The sequence below is a fragment of the Gossypium arboreum genome, chromosome 1 (assembly GCF_025698485.1).
Source record: "Gossypium arboreum isolate Shixiya-1 chromosome 1, ASM2569848v2, whole genome shotgun sequence".
Lineage (NCBI taxonomy): Eukaryota > Viridiplantae > Streptophyta > Magnoliopsida > Malvales > Malvaceae > Gossypium > Gossypium arboreum.
This window is the reverse complement of record NC_069070.1, coordinates 20853206-20872092: the sequence shown is the minus strand read 5'-3', so window position 1 is coordinate 20872092 and position 18887 is coordinate 20853206. Positions and strand designations below refer to the sequence as shown.

Below are 18887 nucleotides of genomic sequence, written 5' to 3'. Positions count from 1 at the left end.
TTGCAACAATTATAACATAAATAAACTAAGACAACTACTTTAATTAAACTCAATTTATTATCAACATGTTTAATAACATTCGGAAAAACATTCCATGGCAACTCGATCTTTCATGAGTTTGGAAAACACATTAGGTCTTTTTAGAATCCTTTACTTAGTAAATATGCATTTTACTGAGCCTTATTTACTAAAGGTTTCTTAGCATTCGTATGAGGTAACAGGGACGTGTTAGGCTTGAAATAGTTTAATCACACAAATCTAAAAACTATGCAGATAACAAAGCTTGGTTAGAGTTGTTATAACAAAGCTTGGTTAGAATTTAATCGGGTTAGGATCTAAATTGAGCGTGCACATTTCAATTATGCATCCACTAGCCGTAGTCTGGTTAGGATCGCTCAGTGGTGCATTTTAATCACGTATGAACGAAATACAGACTTGATTTTAATTGAAAACATGATCGATTGAGGCACAAACATCATAAGCATGAATCAAATAAATATTATTTAATCAAAGCAATCATCCTAGCTTAAATAAAATTAAGCTAACATTGTTATAAAAAAGAACAAAAAACACATAGCAAATGTTTTTAGATTAAATTAAAGAAAAGAAAGATTAAACCCAAATCAAAGTGGCTGTCACCCAATACTTTGACCGACGAGGCTCCTTCGCTCCTTTGCTAATGGCTTTCCAAGGTGGCCGACCAAGGGCTCTTTAAAAGGCTTAATTGCTAAAATATATATGAAGAGATGATGCTAGGCGTGGGGAATGGAGAATGCCAAAGAGAATTGAAAGAAAAGAGAGAATGATAAGGGATGATGGATGAGAGAATGAAGTGGTCTTATTTATAGGTGAAAAGAGGTGGGTAGTTTGCTAAAAATAGCTGGGTTTAGTCTCTTCAAACTTCCTCCATGAGTGGCCGACCACAATTAGTGGAATTTGAGCTGAATTTTGCTTGATTTTTAAGCAATTTAAATGCCATAATAACTCAGGACTGAAACTCAGTTAAATGTAAATCTTCGGGAAAATCTCTAATTTCTTCAACAATATAAGGACCTCGTGCAATTAAACCAAAAAGTGGTTTAAGAGGACAGTCATGTGTAGTCAAATTTGGGATGACTTGGTCTTCAAATTGGACGATTTTTGTAATCCAACAAAGCTATCAGACCTGTCCAAAATAAATCAATAAGTTAAAAGACCAAAGAATAAAATTTTTCCAATTTAAATAATTAATTACAACCCAAATTATTAATGAAATAATTAAAATGATTTATTAAATATAATTTTATATTTTATTATTTAATTTAATCATGCATGACCCATTTTATGTCTTAAAAAATGTAATATGTTCAAATCAATATAAAATAAGCCATTTTATGCATGAAAACTATATAATAAAGCATAAAATCACATTTTAATAATTTCTATGTTCTAATTTCATATTTTCACATATTTCATTAATTTATTAAACAATTATTCAGTTTTAACAATGAATTTAAGTAAAATGTGATAAATTATATAGAAAAATCCTATATATTTTTCAGTTTACAACGGTCACTTAAAACAAAGTGTTATACCTTAATTGATTTTTTGAACGCATAACTTGGTACTTACCCATCATATACTTGTAAGAGCGTTTAGGCTGCAAGGGGTTTGATCAATTTGGAGTTGGGCTAGCGAGTGGGCTTCAGGTCTACTATCAGAACTTGGGAGGATGTATAGGTTCCTGGCCTACCAGAATGAAAATTAGAAAGTTTAAAGGGGAACTTGTCAGTTAGGCTAGTGTCTGAATTGATTAATCATCAAATAGGGCAGTGGGATGAGCAACAACTTACCATGCATTTGAGTGAATAGATTGCTGAAAGGGTACGGTGTATCCCTATTGTTGGAAATCTGTAAGAGGACATGGTAATTTGAGGGGATGAGTCATCGGGTGATTTCACAGTAAGGAGCGGCTATAAGATCCTACTCTGAAGTGATATCTCACTAGAGCCTACGGGTAATTATGGTGATTATACAAAATTTTTTAAGAAACTCTGGCAAATCAATCTACCAGAGAAAATAAAAATTACAGCATGGTAAATTTATAAAAATTACAGCATGGTAAATTTTTAAAAATTACATCCCTAGCTACTATAATTTGTTAATAAGAGGCTGCGGAGTTCAGCAATGTGTCCAAAATATACAAGAGATGTCGAGACCTCAAGGTATATCTTTAGAGAATGTCCTTCTGTTAAGGAAATATAGAGAAGGTTAGATTTGAAATGGCTTGATGATATTGCTAATGGATCTTTGCAGGATTGGCTTACTCATATTGTTTCCACGTTCTCGATTACTACATGTAAAATTGTGGTATGTACTCTATGGTTTATTTGGTCTACAAGGAACATGTTGATTCATGATAAGGTGATCATATTATCTCAGGACATATTGAAAAGGGTTGAGTCCTACATTAAAGAAGTCGATGCGGTTCAGTAAAGGTTACCTATTCGAAGGGTTGATTGTTAAGTATTAGCTAGCAATGCAACATTGGACCAGCAGCAGCTCTAGAAGAATGCCAGCATTGAAGCCGAACCAGAAGCAGCCTTAGCATTTTGCTTCTTTTGTTTAAATGTAACTTGCTTTAGTTGGTTTGTAACTTGTAATCAAAGTTAGTAAGATTTTTGATGTAATTGATGTAATGGCTGACCATATCAGCTTACTTTTGTATGTGGTTTAAGTTTTTATTTGTTAAGTATTAGTGGGAATAGTTAAGTCATTAGGTAAATATCCATTGACTTTGTAATTCATATAAGTTACCATTTTCTTAATGAAATAGATGAATTTTTTGGTCAATTTTTTGAGCTCAAGTTCTCTTAGTTTTATTTTGATTTTGTTTTAGCTTCTTAAGCTAGTTTTGAATGCATTGTTGCTGCCATTGATCCAAAAAATGGTATCAGAGCCTAAGTCTTTAAGGGCCTCTATTTGTTGGTTACCTTGTTGAGAAAACATAAGCTTGAGAAGGAAGAAATCAAAGCTGTTGAGTTTGTTTCAACAAAATGAGCTTCACACCTCCTCCACCTCCAGTGTTTGCTAGTGAAAACTACCACATTTAGGTAGTTAAGATGAACACATACCTTCAAGCACAAGATCTGTGGAGTGTAGTTGAAAATGACATCGAACCACCTCCATTGAGGGCTAATCCTATAATTGCTCAAATAAGGCAGCATGCTAAGAAAAGTATAAAGAAGCACAAAGCCTTGGCCTGCTTGCAGAATTGAGTGTCTGATGTAATATTCACTAGGATCATGGCTTGCAGCACACTTAAGGAAGCATGGAAAAGGCTGAAGGAGGAGTTCATGGGGTCGGATAAGACAAGGCAGCAACAAGTGATTAATTTGAGGAGAGACTTTGATAACCTAAAAATGAAAGAATCAGAGAGCATCAAGTAATACTCAGACAGGATCATAGCCACTGTCAACAGCATAAGGTTGCTTGGTGAAGATTTTAGTGATAGCAGGGTTGTTGAAAAAGTAATCACCACTCTGCCTAAGAGATTTGAGTCTAAAATCTCATCACTCGAGGACTCAAGGGACTTGACAACAATTTATTTGTCTGAATTGATGAACTCCCTTTATGCATTGGAGCAAAGGAGGGCCAACTGGCAGGAAGAGCATCCTGAGGGAGCTTTCCAAGTAAAGGCCAAAGAAAGTCCTGGTTCAAGTCAGAAAGGGAAGAAGTTTTGGCTCGATAAGAGGAAGAAACCAATGAGAGATTCAGGCAAAAAGAAGTTTCCACCATGTGTCTACTGCAAAAAGACCACTCATTTGGAGAAATATTGCTGGTTTAGGCCAGACATCCAATGTAGGAGCTGTAAGTAGTTTGGCCATATTGAGAAAGTGTGCAAAAACAATAGAAAGGCACCAACACAGCAGCAAATTCAAGCCCAAGCTACTGAGGACCTTCAAGCTCAAGAGGAGCATGTCTTTCACAGCCTCATGTTTTGCCACCAAAAGCAAGGTCAAATGCAATTGGCTTGTAGATAGTGGCTGCTCACATCATATGGCAGCTGATGAGAGTCTGTTTAAGGATCTTGACAGAAGTTATGGCTCAAAAATCAGAATTGGCAATGGTGATCTGATTGAAGCCAAAGCTAAGGGCAATGTTGTGATCAATACTGGTTCAGGTGACAAAGTCATTTCAGATGTGCTTTTTGTACCTGACATTGATCAAAATTTGTTAAGTGTTGGCTAGTTAGTGGAAAAAGGGTATTCACTAGTTTTCAAGAATGGTTCATGTGTTATTGAAGACTCTCATGGCCAGGAAATGATTACAGTAGGCATGGTAGACAAGTGCTTCATGCTTGATGTGAATCAGCTTGAAAAAAAAGGCTTATGTAAGCCTAGCTGATAATGTTGGCCTATGGCATAGAAGATTAGGCCACGTAAATTTCAGATCACTTGATCTGTTGTACAAGCTGAATTTAGTTGAGGATATGTCCAAAGTTGAGGCAAGTGACATTGTTTGTGAAAGTTTGTTAGCTTGGTAAACAAGCTAGATTGCCATTTCTAGTTAACCAGGCATGGAGAGCACGAGAAAGACTTAAACTGGTGCATTCTGATGTTTGTGGACCAATAAGGTCTCCTTCTTTGAATGACAACAAATACTTTATGCTGTTCATAGATGATTTGACTAGATTTTGCTGGGTTTACTTCTTAAAATAGAAGTCTGAGGTGTTTGATGCCTTTAGCAGATTCAAGGCACTAGTAGAGAACCAGTCATGTTACAAGATCAAGGCCTTGAGAACTGACAATGGTGCTGAGTACTTGTCTGAGAGGTTTCAAAAACTTTGTGAGCAGGTAGGGATCCATCATCAGTTGACCACTGTTTATACTCCACAACAAAATGGAGTTTGTGAAAGAAAAAATAGGACAGTCATGGATATGGCCAGATGTTTGATATTTCAAAGTAAACTTCCAAGTAAATTTTGGGCTGAGGCTGTCAATACCTCAGTTTACCTACTGAACAAGCTTCCAACTCGAGCTGTAAAGGATAGAACACCTTTTAAAGCCTTGTATGAACTCAAACCATCAATTTATCATTTGAAAGTATTTGGATGTGTATGTTATGCCCTCATTCTAGTAGAAAAAAGACCCAAGCTTGAAAGGAAGTCTGCTCCTAGCATATTTGTTGGCTACAGAGCACAAAAAAAGGGCTACAAAGTGTATGATCCCTCAACAAAGAAGATTTTGGAAAGCAGGGACATCAAATTTAATGAAGAGAAGGTTTGGAGTTAGAAAGGTTCAGATGCTAGTCAGTTTGATGAAGATTAGTTTGACATCAGCTTGGAGCCAGCTGAAAGTGAACCTGAAAATGCTTATATTGATGATCCTCCTGTGAGAGAAACCAGAACCATTGCTGACATCTATCACAGATGTAATGCAGCAATAGTTGAGCCTTCGAACTATGAAGAAGCTGCAAGGGACAGATGCTGGAAGAAGGCTATGGAAGCTGAACTTGACATGATTCATAAGAATGAAACATGGGACTTGGTTGATAGGCCAGATCAGAAGAAAGTCATAGGTGTCAAGTGGGTTTTTAGAGCTAAGTTTAATACTGATGGCTCATTGAACAAACATAAGTGAAAGGTTACAGTTAGCAATATGGTACTGACTTCATGAAGACATTTGCTCCAGTAGCTAGGCTTGATACAATCAAGCTTTTGTTTGCCTTGGCTGCTTAGAAACAGTGGAAGATTCATCAACTTGATGTTAAGTCGGCATTTTTGAACGGTTTCCTTAAGGAAGAGATCTACATCGAACAGCCAGATGGATTTAAAGTTTTAAGAAAATAAGATAAAGTTTATAGGCTGAAAAAGGCTCTTTATGGACTGAAGCAGGTACCTAGAGCCTGGTATGACAGAATTGATGAGTATCTGTCTAGGCTTAGATTTGAGAAAAGCCTGAGTGAGCCAACACTTTATGTGAAGAAAACTGAAGATGAAACCTTGTTGATTGTTTCAATTTATGTGGATGATTTGCTGGTGACTGGAAGCAAAACTAATTTGATCAATGACTTCAAGACTCAAATGCAGGAAGTGTTTGATATGACAGACTTGGGAATCATGAGTGTTTGATATGACAGACTTGGGAATCATGACATACTTCCTTGGTATGGAAGTGAATCAATCTGAACATGGCATTTTCATTAGTCAGCATGCTTTTGCTTTGAAGATACTAGACAAGTTTTGCATAACTAATTGCAAAACAGTGAGCACACCATTGGCTCAAGGAGAAAAATTGACCAGCTTTGGAAGTCAAGAGAGAGTTGATGAGAAAGAGTACAGAAGCTTGGTTGGCTGTTTGCTCTACTTAATAGCAACTAGACCTGACCTCATGCATGCTGCTAGTCTATTGTCAAGATTTATACATTGTTGTGACACAACACATTTCAAGGCAGCAAAGAGGATACTCAAGTATGTTAAAAGAACCTTGAAGCTTGAAGTCATGTTCAAGAAGGAAAATAAGCTTAGGCTAATTGGATACTCAGCCAGTGATTGGGCTGGCTCTCTCGATGACATCAAGAGCACCTTTGGCTACTTCTTTACTCTTGGCTCGGGAGTTTTTTACCGGAGCTCAAAAAAGCAACAAACTGTTGCTCAATCTACAGTGAAGCAGAGTACATTGCAGCTGCAGCAGCAGTGAATCAAGCCATTTGGCTTAGAAAATTGCTATGTGATTTAAATGAAGAACAACTTGAACCTACTGAAATCAAGGTTGATAACCAATCAGCAGTGGCATAGCCAAGAATCTAGTTTTTCATGGTAAGACCAAGCATTTTAAGATTAAGTTCCACTTTTTTCGAGAGGCTGAACAATGCAAAGAAGTTAATCTCATTCATTGCAGCTCACAAGACCAATTGGCTGATATTTTGACTAAGCCACTTGGTACAACAAGATTCGAAACCTTAAGGGAGATGATTGGTGTTTGTTACATACAGTCCAAGGAGGAGTGTTAAGCATTGGCCTGCAATGCAACATTGGACCAGCTGCAGCTCTAGAAGAATGCCAGCATTGAAGTCGAACCAGAAGCAGCCTTAGCATTTTGTTTCTTTTGTTCAAATGTAACTTGCTTTAGTTGGTTTGTAACTTGTAATCAAAATTAGTAAGATTTTTGATGTAATTGATGTAATGGCTGACCATATTAGCTTACTTTTGTATGTGGTTTAAATTTATATTTGTTAAGTATTAGTGGGAGTAGTTAAGTCATTAGGTAAATATCTATTGACTCTGTAATTCATATAAGTTACCATTTTCTTAATGAAATAGATGAATTTTTCGGTCAATTTTTTGAGATCAAGTTCTCTTAGTTTCATTTTGATTTTGTTGTGGCTTCTTAAGCTAGTTTTGAATGCATTGTTGCTGTCATTGATCCAACATTGAGTATGAACGGTGGAGGCCCTTGAAGGACCCTTTTCTTAAAATAAAATTTTACTCAACATTTCAAGGGAAAGATAAGAGATCCTATATAGGGATTGTTATTAGAAATGGAAGGGTCAAGTGGTAGGCTCAAGAGCAATTTTAAACTGCCACATACCTACGGGTTTTGTAGCGGAGGCTCTTACATGTCTCTAGGCAGTGAGTTTGGCGATTGACTTAGGGATCCAAGAGGTGATGCTAGAAGGGGATGCTTTGTCAGTAATTAAAAAGATGAAATCTTGTAGTGATGATGGGTCGGTTATAAGGGCCTATATATATGATGCAAAGTTAAAAAGTAAAGGGTTTCAAAAAATGTTTATTCATACATGTTCCCAGAGACGCAAAATAAAGTTGCACATATATTAGCTAAAAAGGGGTTGAGGAGGGGCGGGAGTACTTATTCGGGAGGGTGTGTATAGGACTTTGTGAGGGATGCGGTGGAGAACAACTGGTACGGTATGCAGATAGAGGAAGGGGGAAGAAATGGTGGGTGTTGTCTCTGATAGAATCGCATTGGGTGGTTAAATTAAGTCCCTTAAGAGGGGTTCTCAGAGGTGTATGAAGGTGAGGGGGGAAAGAAAGGGGGTTTAGTTGTCGGACAAGAAAATGACGGGTTTGAGAGTGGGAGAGGTTATTGAGGACTGCTGTTATCTGGGATGGGGTTACGAGGTTCGGGGTTCGGGGTTGTGGCTGGGTGGGATGGTTCAATGAAGGTGGGTTACTTAAGGTGGCAATGGGTTGCTGAGTTTCTTCGAGTTTTCGATAAAGTTTCAAGGCATATCCGTTATAAGAAGGAGAGGTGCACGGCGTGATTAAACTAGAAATAAAAGGTTGTCGTTTGGATTCCATGGTACTACTCATAGGACATGGAAATAGACAATGAATACGGCTTTAAGGATTGAAAGAGTTTCAGAATACTCTTTTGAATGGATGCTAGCTCATTGATTGGTTGTTTTTATTTTGTTTGTTCAGTTTTGTTTCAGTTTGGATTTTAATTATTCCTCATCGCTTGATTTCGTTCATTTTATTATTTTGTTATTATAAATAAAATAACCTAGTTTCCTTAAAAATATGCGATGAAAATAGATATTTTAAAAATATAAATTGAAAGATAACACTTAAAATTTTTAAATAAGAATTTATCTGTAAAAAAATCCATGCAACTCAAGCAAAAAAAAAAAAAATACAAATTTGCATAGGATAGGCTCATCGTATTTCATTTCTTTTACCTAAAGAAGCTAAAATTAAATTTTAATTTAAAAAAAGTTAAAATACAATTTTATTGTTGTATTAATCCATAACTTTAAAGAGACCAAATCCCAATTTTACTATTTTCAGTCTAAAGCTTCTCTCTGCCAATTTGAGAAAGAAAATTATTTAAGGATTTGTCCTGATTGGGACTTTTGTATAAACAATTTAAAATTCAAGCAGGCTAGATGCGAATTATTATTTTAATAAAAAAAATAATTAAATTTAGTTATCAATATATCAATATCAATGTAAAAATAAAATTTCACTATATTTTATTATTTTTAAATAAAACATATTTACGGATCAACCTTTAATTTGGACCAGCTTAACTAAAAATCCAGACTGAAACCCGGCCCGAGCCACTAATGATAAAACCTTGGAAAAACCCAGATTCATTATTGGCTTTTCTCTGCAAAATCCTTCATGTCACACTTTTTTTCATCTACCCCCTACTGCTTCAACTTCATCCACATGGCTGCCTGCCAATGGCTTACCTTCTTAAAGGTTTGGTTTCTTTCATCTTTTCCCTGCATGCTTTCATTCACTCACTCACTTCAAATCATCCCCAAAAGATTAGCGAAAACCAAAAGCAAAAAGGAAGCCATTGTCGATATTGAAATCAGCTTTGAATTTGCAGAGTTTGGTAGATAAGGATATTCATCTGGAGCTGGCATGGCGCATTCATCGCCATTGAAGTATATTTTCCTAGGGAAAGCCCAACCTTGCTTGAACGTGAATGTACTCATGTCTTTCTTAAGAATCAATTCTGATTGGACGTTTCCATCAGCTCCGGCTTCCTTTAATACGTCATTGTAGAACTTCAAGCCATAGAACATACCAGTGTCATCTGCAGGTTCAATGTTAGTCCATGGTTAGCCCACTTGTCGACTGCCTAGGGAAATTCAAATCAAAGACAAGGACTTACTTGTGTATTTGTAAGGAAGGAGGGGTTTATATTCGAAACTGAAAACTTGGGTGATGTTGTGGAGGTTAGGATGTTGAGCCACAAGTGTCCACTGCGTGTAGTTCATGGCGTAGTTGAAATTAGTGACCGTCATCTTCACTCGCCAATACTCCTTGTAATTCAGCTTCACATGCCAATGCACTCGGATGGGGCACATATGGTTGGTACACCTTATCATCGCATTCGAATTTCTACTCCTTGTTCTGTTCTTGCCAACTACACTTTCTATCTCTGCATCACTCCTGCAATTTGTAGACTAATGTCATTAGGGATGATGATATATAGTGAAATCCCATAGTTAAAAACATTTTCGTGTGGGATCAGAAAGAAGGTTTACGAGATGCAATTATTGTTGTTTTGGCAGCCACAAGAACATGATGGGCAAGGTGTGATTGTGGAGTTGTAAAATGAAGACATCGAGACACAACAGCTTGGATATCGTGATGCCAGAATCTGATTATACGTGCATGTCACATTCCATGTCACTGCAACACAAATAACAACACTTATGTCGGATGTAAGTATATCTGTTTTAAGTGCAAATTATCAAAAACTTACTCAATGCTTGAGTTTTTCGTCGACCATCAGGGGTGAGGAAAACAGTGGACGGCACCTTTTTAGCTCCGCTGCATGTGTAACCCAGACCAGGACCAAGCAAAGTGAAGTTCAACGGCAGGTTCACCGTTTTATTGGAAGTCCCGGCACGGCCAACACCCACCTGAAAGGACGAAACCGCGGTGGAGGAGTCTTGGCTCCATGACGACACGACGCCACCTTTGCAACAATTGGCTATCTGTTGGTTGTATGGGACTCCGGGGAGCAAGTCCACGACGGTGGGGTTTTTCTTACAGCAGTGTGGGACGTTTCCTTTGAACTTTGAACAATCTCCTTGTTCAGTGGCTTGGGCTCCCACCATTGACCAGATCACTTCTTTCTTAGCCCAAACCCAGCCTAGGGTCCAGCCAGGGCTCATTATGTGCCGATACATTTGGAAGTTGGTCATTGTTACAACTGCCTGCATATCAGACATGATATATATGTAAGCTTGCATTTCTATTTCTTCAACTATCCCACACTCAAAAGTTATATTTACTATAAAAATGAATATTGAAAATTTTAGTATGGGATCTTATATCCAACCAAATTTTAAAAATGATTACATGAACAGTCTAATTTAAGTTTGAGTTTAATAAAAGACACTTTATAATTACTAAATCTAAGTAATATTCGCATGCATATGCGTATTAGGATATTGACCAGGAATGAAGCTAGAAGTTGGGTATTGTGGGGTTAAAATAAAATTTCAAAAGTTTGGAGCTAAAAGATAAAATTGATTAAAAAAAGTTAAATTGAATATTCTATAATTAGAATGGATTAAAATTGTTATTATTCTGGGTTAATGCCCTACTAACCCTTAGCTACGCCCTTATTTTAGGTAACTTTCAACTATAAGAAAAAATTTGAAAAAGTTTTAATATATTAGTGATGGATACATATCAATATTTGAAACTCACATTTAACATTTGATCAATATAAATGAAAATTATTATTTTTGGTATAAAGGAAGTCACAATTTTGACCAAATTTATTGAAATTTTATCTTTTAAAGTGACTAAGTGAACCAATTAATTAATCTTGAGTTTAATGAAAAAAATATGAGTATAATAAATGAATTTAAGTTATACTTACAACGTAACCATCCGGAGTCCAGGACATAATGTCCCATTTAATTGTTATGTTTCCGTTAGGATCTAACGGATCATATGCTCCTACAACAAAAGTAGAAAAGGGAAAGGAAATTATTAGCAAAAAAATTAACTAAAACACGAAATGATTATAGCAACTGACCTGCTTGGGAAATGATTATAGCAAAGAAAGCAACCATTGGCAGAGGGTAGGCAAATTTGTAGAACATCATTGTGCAATATCAAGAAGTACTCCTGCTGTCTGTAAACAATGATACTCCTATGGCTTTATATCTATTCCCCCAACAAACAAGAATTGTTTATGTCAGCCTTAACCACTGGTTTTGTTGTATATATATGTGAGTATGACTTGGAACTTTTTTCAGACATATTCTGAGCACAATCTTCTAACTGCCGATATTCGTCAAATACAGAAACATCTTAAACTCGATTAAATCACCTACCAAACAAATGATTTCCATTTAAAATTAATTAATTAAATTGGTGGGTGTGAGAGCTTGCAGTTATTGAAGTCAACTCACCTAATGATAATGACTACTCAACTGTTTCACAATTAATAATATAATAATAATAGATTGTAAAAGGGATAGGGAAATGGCAACAACAAAATTTTTAGTTTTGACTATGCAACATATGTGATAGTTTAAATGGAATAATTGAGTTATTCAGACGAGGATTTTCCAACTTCCCATTTTGCTTATGCTAACTCTGTTTAAAAAAATAAAGAAAGTAAAATCAACTTTGAGATTTTATGCTAACGTGACGAGCCAAGTTTCCCAGTATAATTATTTATGGCATAAAACAACAAATTGTTACTACAAGTTTAGTGAGTAATTGATGTACATGACGCAGCGGGAACTTCCTAGCTTTGGGGTAATTTACCCAATTTATCCATTAACCATACACCAACTTTTTCTCTAACCAACACCATTACTTGTTAAATTATGAATAAATTTTTGTTTTTATCACTTAATTAAAAAAGTTATAATTTGATCATTGAATTATTCAAAAAATTTACATTGTAAGTCATTGGGATATTAAAATCAATGCTATCCCATTACCTGCACTGATTAAAAACTCTCTAACATTTTCTCTTCTATAGTTCAGTTTTTTTATTTTTTATTTATTTTATGAAATAACTTTATTCATCACAAATCTGTGAACTAAAATTCAAATAGATTTATTCTCTTACAATAGCTGTTAGATCAACTTAGATCTAAAATATAAATAACCGTTAAATCAACTTAGATCTAAAATATATTCTCCTACTCATCGATGGATATTAATCTGTCATACTGGCTGTTGAATAATCGCTTGGAGCTCACTAGTGATTTAAAAAAAAAAATCAACAGTTCAATAACTTAAATAAAAACTTTGAATAATTTAATAACTTAAATGAAATCTTTCAAATAGTTCAAAGATTAATATTGTAACTTTTTTAAATTAACTAACTAAAATTAAACTTACCCATATTTTAATGACTAACAGTATAATTTACCCTAAAATTTAAGCAGTTTAGTAAGTTTTATATCACAAGCTCATATAAAACTTGTTTGATAATTTTGCTTTAGTTACGCATCTAAATAGCGAGTGTCGAATATTAAACTTGATTTGATGAATGTTGCAAACAGAAATGTTGATAATTTTGTTCATCAAAACATTTTTAATTCGAGAAACATAATCAAACAATTTTTTTTCGATTACAAAATAACTTGTAAAAGTCTAGGTGAAACTTAACCGAGTGGAGGGGTGGGGTGGGGAATCCAGTTAGCAGCTGCTGAACTTTCTCATCATGCTTCCATCTATGTTACGCCGACTATTCGGACATCTCAAGAACTGTGCAGCTTTCAGCAACATTGAACTTGTCTTCCATTGCAAGTCCAATCATTTAGTTCCAGGCCAGCAAATTCAGAGAATGGAAGAATGTTAGATAAACAAAACACTTGGTTCAAATGTCAAAGATATATGATCATAATGTCATTCAACTTGAGCATCATTACTTACCTTAATCTGTACTTAAACGATTCGGAGGTAGGTCTCATTTTCATTGTCTTCTTGCATAGATTGTCTTTGATGTTCCACTCGCTGAAGCTGCGATGAAAGCTGAAGCAAGTTGATCGTCGGTCCATCTTTGCATGATAGTCCATCAGTGATATTGAAGTTGGCAGCTTCACTACTATCAGATATCAGTATAGCACCCATGTTACCGCCTTCGGTTGAATTGATCCCTGATGAAGAGATCGTATTCGATACTCTGTCAAGCTTTTCCGAGACTTGAGTCATGTGATGGTTATGGTAGCCCGGAATAACCAGGGAACGGGCCATGGGAATTCCTGATGGGCGGCTTGAAGAGCTGTGTGATTGAGATGACAGAAGAGAGAGAGCACAAACAGAATCCGAAATCCCAGATAATCCCTGAATGCTCAATGCTGCATCGAAAACATTGATGTCTTCACTTGCTGACGAGGAGGTGCCTTGGAACAAAGGCCGTGATCCAGAATAAGTCCCATCAAAACCACGAGGATATCGTGCATTGTTCTCAGCTAAAATGCCTCCAGTGACTGCACTAGGTCCATTATGGAAATAGGGAAAATGTTTCTCAAAATGCCCCCCGTTCTTGACAGGTATGGCAGAAAGAGGGCTAAAATCCGTCCCATCTTCAACTTTTATCCGTTTGCCCCATTCGTTTGTTACATATTTCTCAGGATGCAAAAGGCCACTAGTTCGAACATCTTCGCAAATAAAGGATGTATTTGTCAACATGGTCCCTTGAAGTCTGCCACTAACGAAGCCTGCGCAATGTTGGGAGCATTTACAAGATGTAAAACATAAAAGTCACGGATATTTATGAATATTACTAAAGTAAACTTAGTTGCTTTCTTTAAACTTTTGGCGCCTCTGACTTCTTGTCTTACCTGCAAGGCAACCATAACTTTTGATTTTTCATTTTTCTTGTTCACCTATGTTAACACATATTTGGACATGATTGTGGTGATATAACCCTCCAAATAAATGGAGAATTTTAGAAAAGTTGGACATATAGGTGTAGGACACATGCAAATTTGACACTCACAGCGCTGTAGGGAGGGTGGTAGGCTGAGGTCCCGCCTCCCATCTTCTTCATATTTTCTTCAATTTTTGTTTTTTATAATTTAGTATTTTTATACTTTAGAAAAGGTAAAAAATATATATATTTTGACTCCCCCAAAAATTATAATATAATTATAATTTGATTTGATTTGATTTCTTTTCTTTTTATCTCAACCAGCCCACTTTAAAATTGTTGACTTCGTTCCAAGACACTCTAACCTGAGTCCGAGTATCATAGACTACATGAATACTGCTTAGTGTTTTAAAGTGATATGTCTAGCTAATATGGCTAATCTCTAAACTACCAGTAAAAGTAAACTCTAGAACCATAAATTCTGACAAGCTACGAAAGGTGATGTCAAGCAATCTCAGACCATTAAAACTGTCAAATGTCAATACATGTTAATCATCATATGGCTTGTTCAAAAGGAATCGGTGAAACAGAATTAGAATGAAGCTTATAAAGCTAAAGCACAACTTCTTTGCATCTTTATGCACCTCTGTATTATCATGAAACAGAAGGTCAACACAGCTACCATGTCATCACATATATCATCCTCCTAGTAACTGACTATGTATTCGGACTAGGACGTGGGTATCGGAGACATGTATGTGCTTAATATATTTTTCTAAGACTTTGAATGTATTTGGAGGGACCTTGGACGGCCATATCTCCAAAAATGTGTCAGACACAGATGACAGACAAGGGTACTTCAAGTAAAATGAAGAGTCGGAACAACATAGGCTGTGGAAATGTGCCAATCTAGTTGCAAATTATTCAAGCTAACATTTGAGTCTGCGCATGCATGATTGAACTCAAGCTTGACCCTGAGCTTGAGTTTGAATGGATTCACATTGCAAGATCTGAGCTGAACTTAAGCTTTGAAAATCTTTCAAAGTGATCTTAATCCTCAGGTGATTAGCTTGTTCTGACTCGAAACAAACATGAATCTCAAAGGTTCCTAGCAGTTGTCCATCCTCGTAGTTTAAAGTTTCGAATAAAAGAAAAAGTTACCGAGAACTGGGTGAAAATGTATGGTGTCTCCTTAATAATTCGATGAAAAACCACTCAGATATTGAGCATACATCTCTCAAAAGGCACTAAGAGGCAACATCTCAAGATATTATGGCATGGACTCACAACCTTGGATTGAGAAACCTTGAGCAATGGTCCCTTGTAGATGAGTTAAGCATACACCCAAGTTGAATATAATTTACTGATAATGCTGGAATAAAGCTCTAAAGGCTCACATATGCCTTCTAAATCCAATAAGCATGCAAATTTGCAGGTTGATATAGGGGTTTGAGACAAGAAATGGATGTTCATACATATCAGTTTATATGGAAAGTGAAGGCTTCATTTCACTTTGACTTTTCTTGCATGGAAATACAGGAAATGAATATTTGAAGATATACACACATCAATAAAAGAGGAAAACAATTTAGAGAATGTTAATGCGATCATAAATGGTAATGTCAACAAACTCAATGTTTACTATACAAAGAAGTCAAAACATTTAAATATTTCAAGTGTTTTTGAACTGAAGTATGAATCAAGAAATAAAAGCAATTGATGTTTTATACTTAGGAAACAAGATAAGCAAATCATTGTAATTTTGGAAAAGCTTTCTACCAATTCAAGTAATCTATTGCCATTTAGCTTAGCAAACAAAACTCATATTTTCATGTTAATATTCTGCCAAGGAAGTAAACAAATCGCAGGTCACATATCGACACGTTATTATATGAATAACTGAAATCAGGTATGATATGGGTTTATTACCATTATATGGCTGAAGTAACCTTCCGGTTCTCCCGTAACGAATACCAACTTGAGGCTTTCTCCGCCGCTCATTGTGGCCGGCTAGGCGTTTACGGCAACTGCGCTTTCCATCATCAAATTCAGCCAGCAAATGAAACCTGGATGGTGAAACACACTAAGACATATTATAGCAGGAATGAGGCTCAAATATGGTAATTGAGCCAAGTTCCACGATGACAAAAATGACTTTCACCCATTTATTGACACTCAAAATCAGGCAACCTTTCAAAATGGTAGATTTTATCTTTTCCCAGAAAAACAACAGGACCTGATAATTAAGATGAATCAACAATGTAAATATGTTTATGCCAGCAATCCATCCGCAGAGGTTACGGCCTCGAAAGTGAAAAGGTTCATTATACAACCCTCAAAAACAAGATTTGCAACATGAAATGAAAAACCTGGAAAACAATCCAATCTTAGTTAACCATATGAAAGATGGAACAAGACAACCGGAACACTTCCAAGGTCCCAAATAAACTTTTCTACTAATGAGAAAACACAGGAAAAGCTGAAAAGGGATAAAAAGAAAACTGTGGACATTACCATAATTTACACAAATATAAAGACTGCAAAAGGGCTTCTACAAGCAAAACTGACCTGCTGCATTGTTGACAAAACCTTTGTTCAATTCCATTAACAATAACTTTTTCAGTTTTCGAGTGAGCCTCGCAAACTTTGTGCCTCTTGTGGTAATCTTTTGAGGAAGTGAGATCCTTATTACATCCATAAACTTGGCAATATGCAGTATGAGAATTTGCTCCGGCTGCTCGAACTCTCTTTGGGGGTGTAGATGACTCACATGATGATAAAATGGGGGCTCCTATAGATAAACTAGAACTTTGGCCATCTATATAATCAGGAAATCTTCCCAGCTTCAAATCTATCAGCAAAGAATCCCGACTATTCGAGTCTACAACAGAACTTGAAAGCATCGAACTAGACTCATCGTCCACGGAAAAGGTATTCAGGGTAGCCAATATTGGATTTTCAGTTCTAGCCTCACTAACTTTGCTACTTAAAACATCCCCAATTGAACCATTAGTTAACTGTTTCCCTATCAATTCTCCATACCCCAACTCTCCAAAACCATGGCTTTCAATTGTTTGTTGTCCAGAGACTATCATATTGTTACTAAAACTATATGGACCTTTTAACTCCAAATTCATAAAGGCATTTCTGTTTCTTACAAAAGAATCAGAAGCTGAATTTGCTGCATCAGATTCAGATCCATTCTCCCCAGAAACATAACTCCAGGACTCCATTACATGCAATGAAATCACCAAATACAAATAAAACAAAGTTCAATTCAAGGAAAAATTAAACACAAAACGACCTATCTTCCTTAATCCTTTTCACTATAACATGCAGATCTCCAAAAATTCAGCTGAGTCTCAAAAGTAACTCTTTAGGGGCCCCTTAAACCTTATCCAGATTAAGACAAGCAGAGAAACCCAACAAATTCTCTTCTTTGAAGCACCGAATTTATGGGAAGTTCAAGTCTTTTCACAGCCAAATGCACTTCACGAACAAACAAAAAAACCAGTGCAGAAAATCAAAAACCCAAAACAATAAACAGCTCTAGCAATTACTTAATAACCCAACTTGGATTCAATCAATAAAAAGCTGAGAGAACAAAAGAAGTAATGCTAAATGTAAGAGTTAAAAAAAAGTATCAGTTAATGAAAATAACTTAAAAAAAGAACACTCGAAGAAGAAAAAGCTCAATGATTAAGAGTAAAAAGTTTCTCAATGATTATGAGAGAGAAAGGAGAAAAAAGGGAAAGGAAGAAAAAGAGAGATAAAGAAGTGTGTACTTACCAGAAAAGAGTGAAGCAATGGTACAATAAAATGGTTTGACATGGAGAGAGAGAGACACACACACAACACAATAAACTCAGTGAAAACGATATGCTGATGTCCCATACTCCATGGAAGAAGCGACAGAGAGAGCTATGGGTGGTGTTATTTTCAGAGACCACAAAATATCTTGTTTTTTTTCTCTCTGAAAAAACTACTCTCAAAGCTTTCTAAATTAAAAAACAAAAAAAAAAAATCCAAATTTCAACCATTTGTATAGCATGCGTTGGAAATGGTTTTTTTCCCGGAAAATATAAAAAAAAAATTTCCGAAATAATATGAATTTTTTTGTCAAAATAAGACTAGAGATGCATGAAATGAAAGCCGAGATCAACATGCCGGTTGATGATTTGGGGTTGAATGATACATTTATCGTGTTTGAAACTAACAAAACTATGAAATATATCAACAATCGACATATCAATTTAAAATATTTGGCGATGTGGGTTTTACTAAATCGTCATGACGACTAACTGCATAACGATTTGAGAATGAGTGCGCAATTAACATTAGCCGCCATCCACTCCATAAATACCGTCCCACTCATTCACCTTATAAATAAAACATTTACAATTAATGTCATTTACATTTTATTATTTTTTTACATAAATTATTTTCTTTTTACTGATTTTTTTAAAACATTTATAACTTATATATATATATATATAATAATAAATTAGTTTTACCAAATAACTAATGGCTAGTTTTCGACACATTGTAATATTAATTTTCTTTCTTTAA

The 18887-nt window shown here is 35.7% G+C and overlaps 2 protein-coding genes across 4 annotated transcripts; both read right to left on the bottom strand.

The window, feature by feature from the left end:
- Positions 1–8917: 8917 nt before the first annotated feature.
- On the bottom strand, positions 8918–11684 carry LOC108480172 (COBRA-like protein 4). Its single transcript, XM_017783070.2, has 6 exons — positions 11517–11684; positions 11358–11437; positions 10227–10683; positions 10006–10153; positions 9630–9910; positions 8918–9551 (listed from the first exon to the last, which is right to left on the bottom strand). The coding sequence occupies exons 1-6, from the start codon at positions 11584–11586 to the stop codon at positions 9259–9261; spliced, it is 1329 nt and encodes a 442-aa protein (XP_017638559.1). The 5' UTR covers positions 11587–11684; the 3' UTR covers positions 8918–9258.
- Positions 11685–12965: 1281 nt separating this feature from the next.
- LOC108480171 (squamosa promoter-binding-like protein 6) lies at positions 12966–18667 on the bottom strand. 3 transcript variants are annotated; one of them, XM_017783069.2, is made up of 5 exons: positions 18108–18667; positions 16887–17807; positions 16248–16384; positions 13379–14166; positions 12966–13240 (listed from the first exon to the last, which is right to left on the bottom strand). In XM_017783069.2, exons 2-4 carry the CDS (start codon positions 17549–17551, stop codon positions 13391–13393), a joined length of 1578 nt encoding a protein of 525 aa, XP_017638558.1. In that variant the 5' UTR covers positions 17552–17807; positions 18108–18667; the 3' UTR covers positions 12966–13240; positions 13379–13390. The 3 variants fall into 3 exon arrangements, with proteins under 3 accessions (XP_017638558.1, XP_017638556.1, XP_052883832.1); XM_017783067.2 differs by having other exon boundaries at positions 16887–18667; XM_053027872.1 differs by lacking the exon at positions 18108–18667 and having other exon boundaries at positions 12966–13235; positions 16887–18100.
- Between the last annotated feature and the right edge of the window lie 220 nt (positions 18668–18887).

Bases quoted from the DNA above. Each gene is read 5' to 3' on its own strand.
- LOC108480172 (XM_017783070.2), bottom strand. From the start codon at position 11,586: ATGATGTTCTACAAATTTGCCTACCCTCTGCCAATGGTTGCTTTCTTT. The intron at 11,438-11,516 runs GTCAGTTGCTAT...CTTTTGTTGTAG, and splicing joins TATAATCATTTCCCAAGCAG to GAGCATATGATCCGTTAGAT. The intron at 9,911-10,005 runs GTAAACCTTCTT...TACAAATTGCAG, and splicing joins AACAACAATAATTGCATCTC to GAGTGATGCAGAGATAGAAA.
- LOC108480171 (XM_017783067.2), bottom strand. From the start codon at position 17,551: ATGGAGTCCTGGAGTTATGTTTCTGGGGAGAATGGATCTGAATCTGAT. The intron at 16,385-16,886 runs GTCAGTTTTGCT...TTCACCATCCAG, and splicing joins TTTTGTCAACAATGCAGCAG to GTTTCATTTGCTGGCTGAAT. The intron at 14,167-16,247 runs GTAATAAACCCA...AACATTGCGCAG, and splicing joins GTTACTTCAGCCATATAATG to GCTTCGTTAGTGGCAGACTT.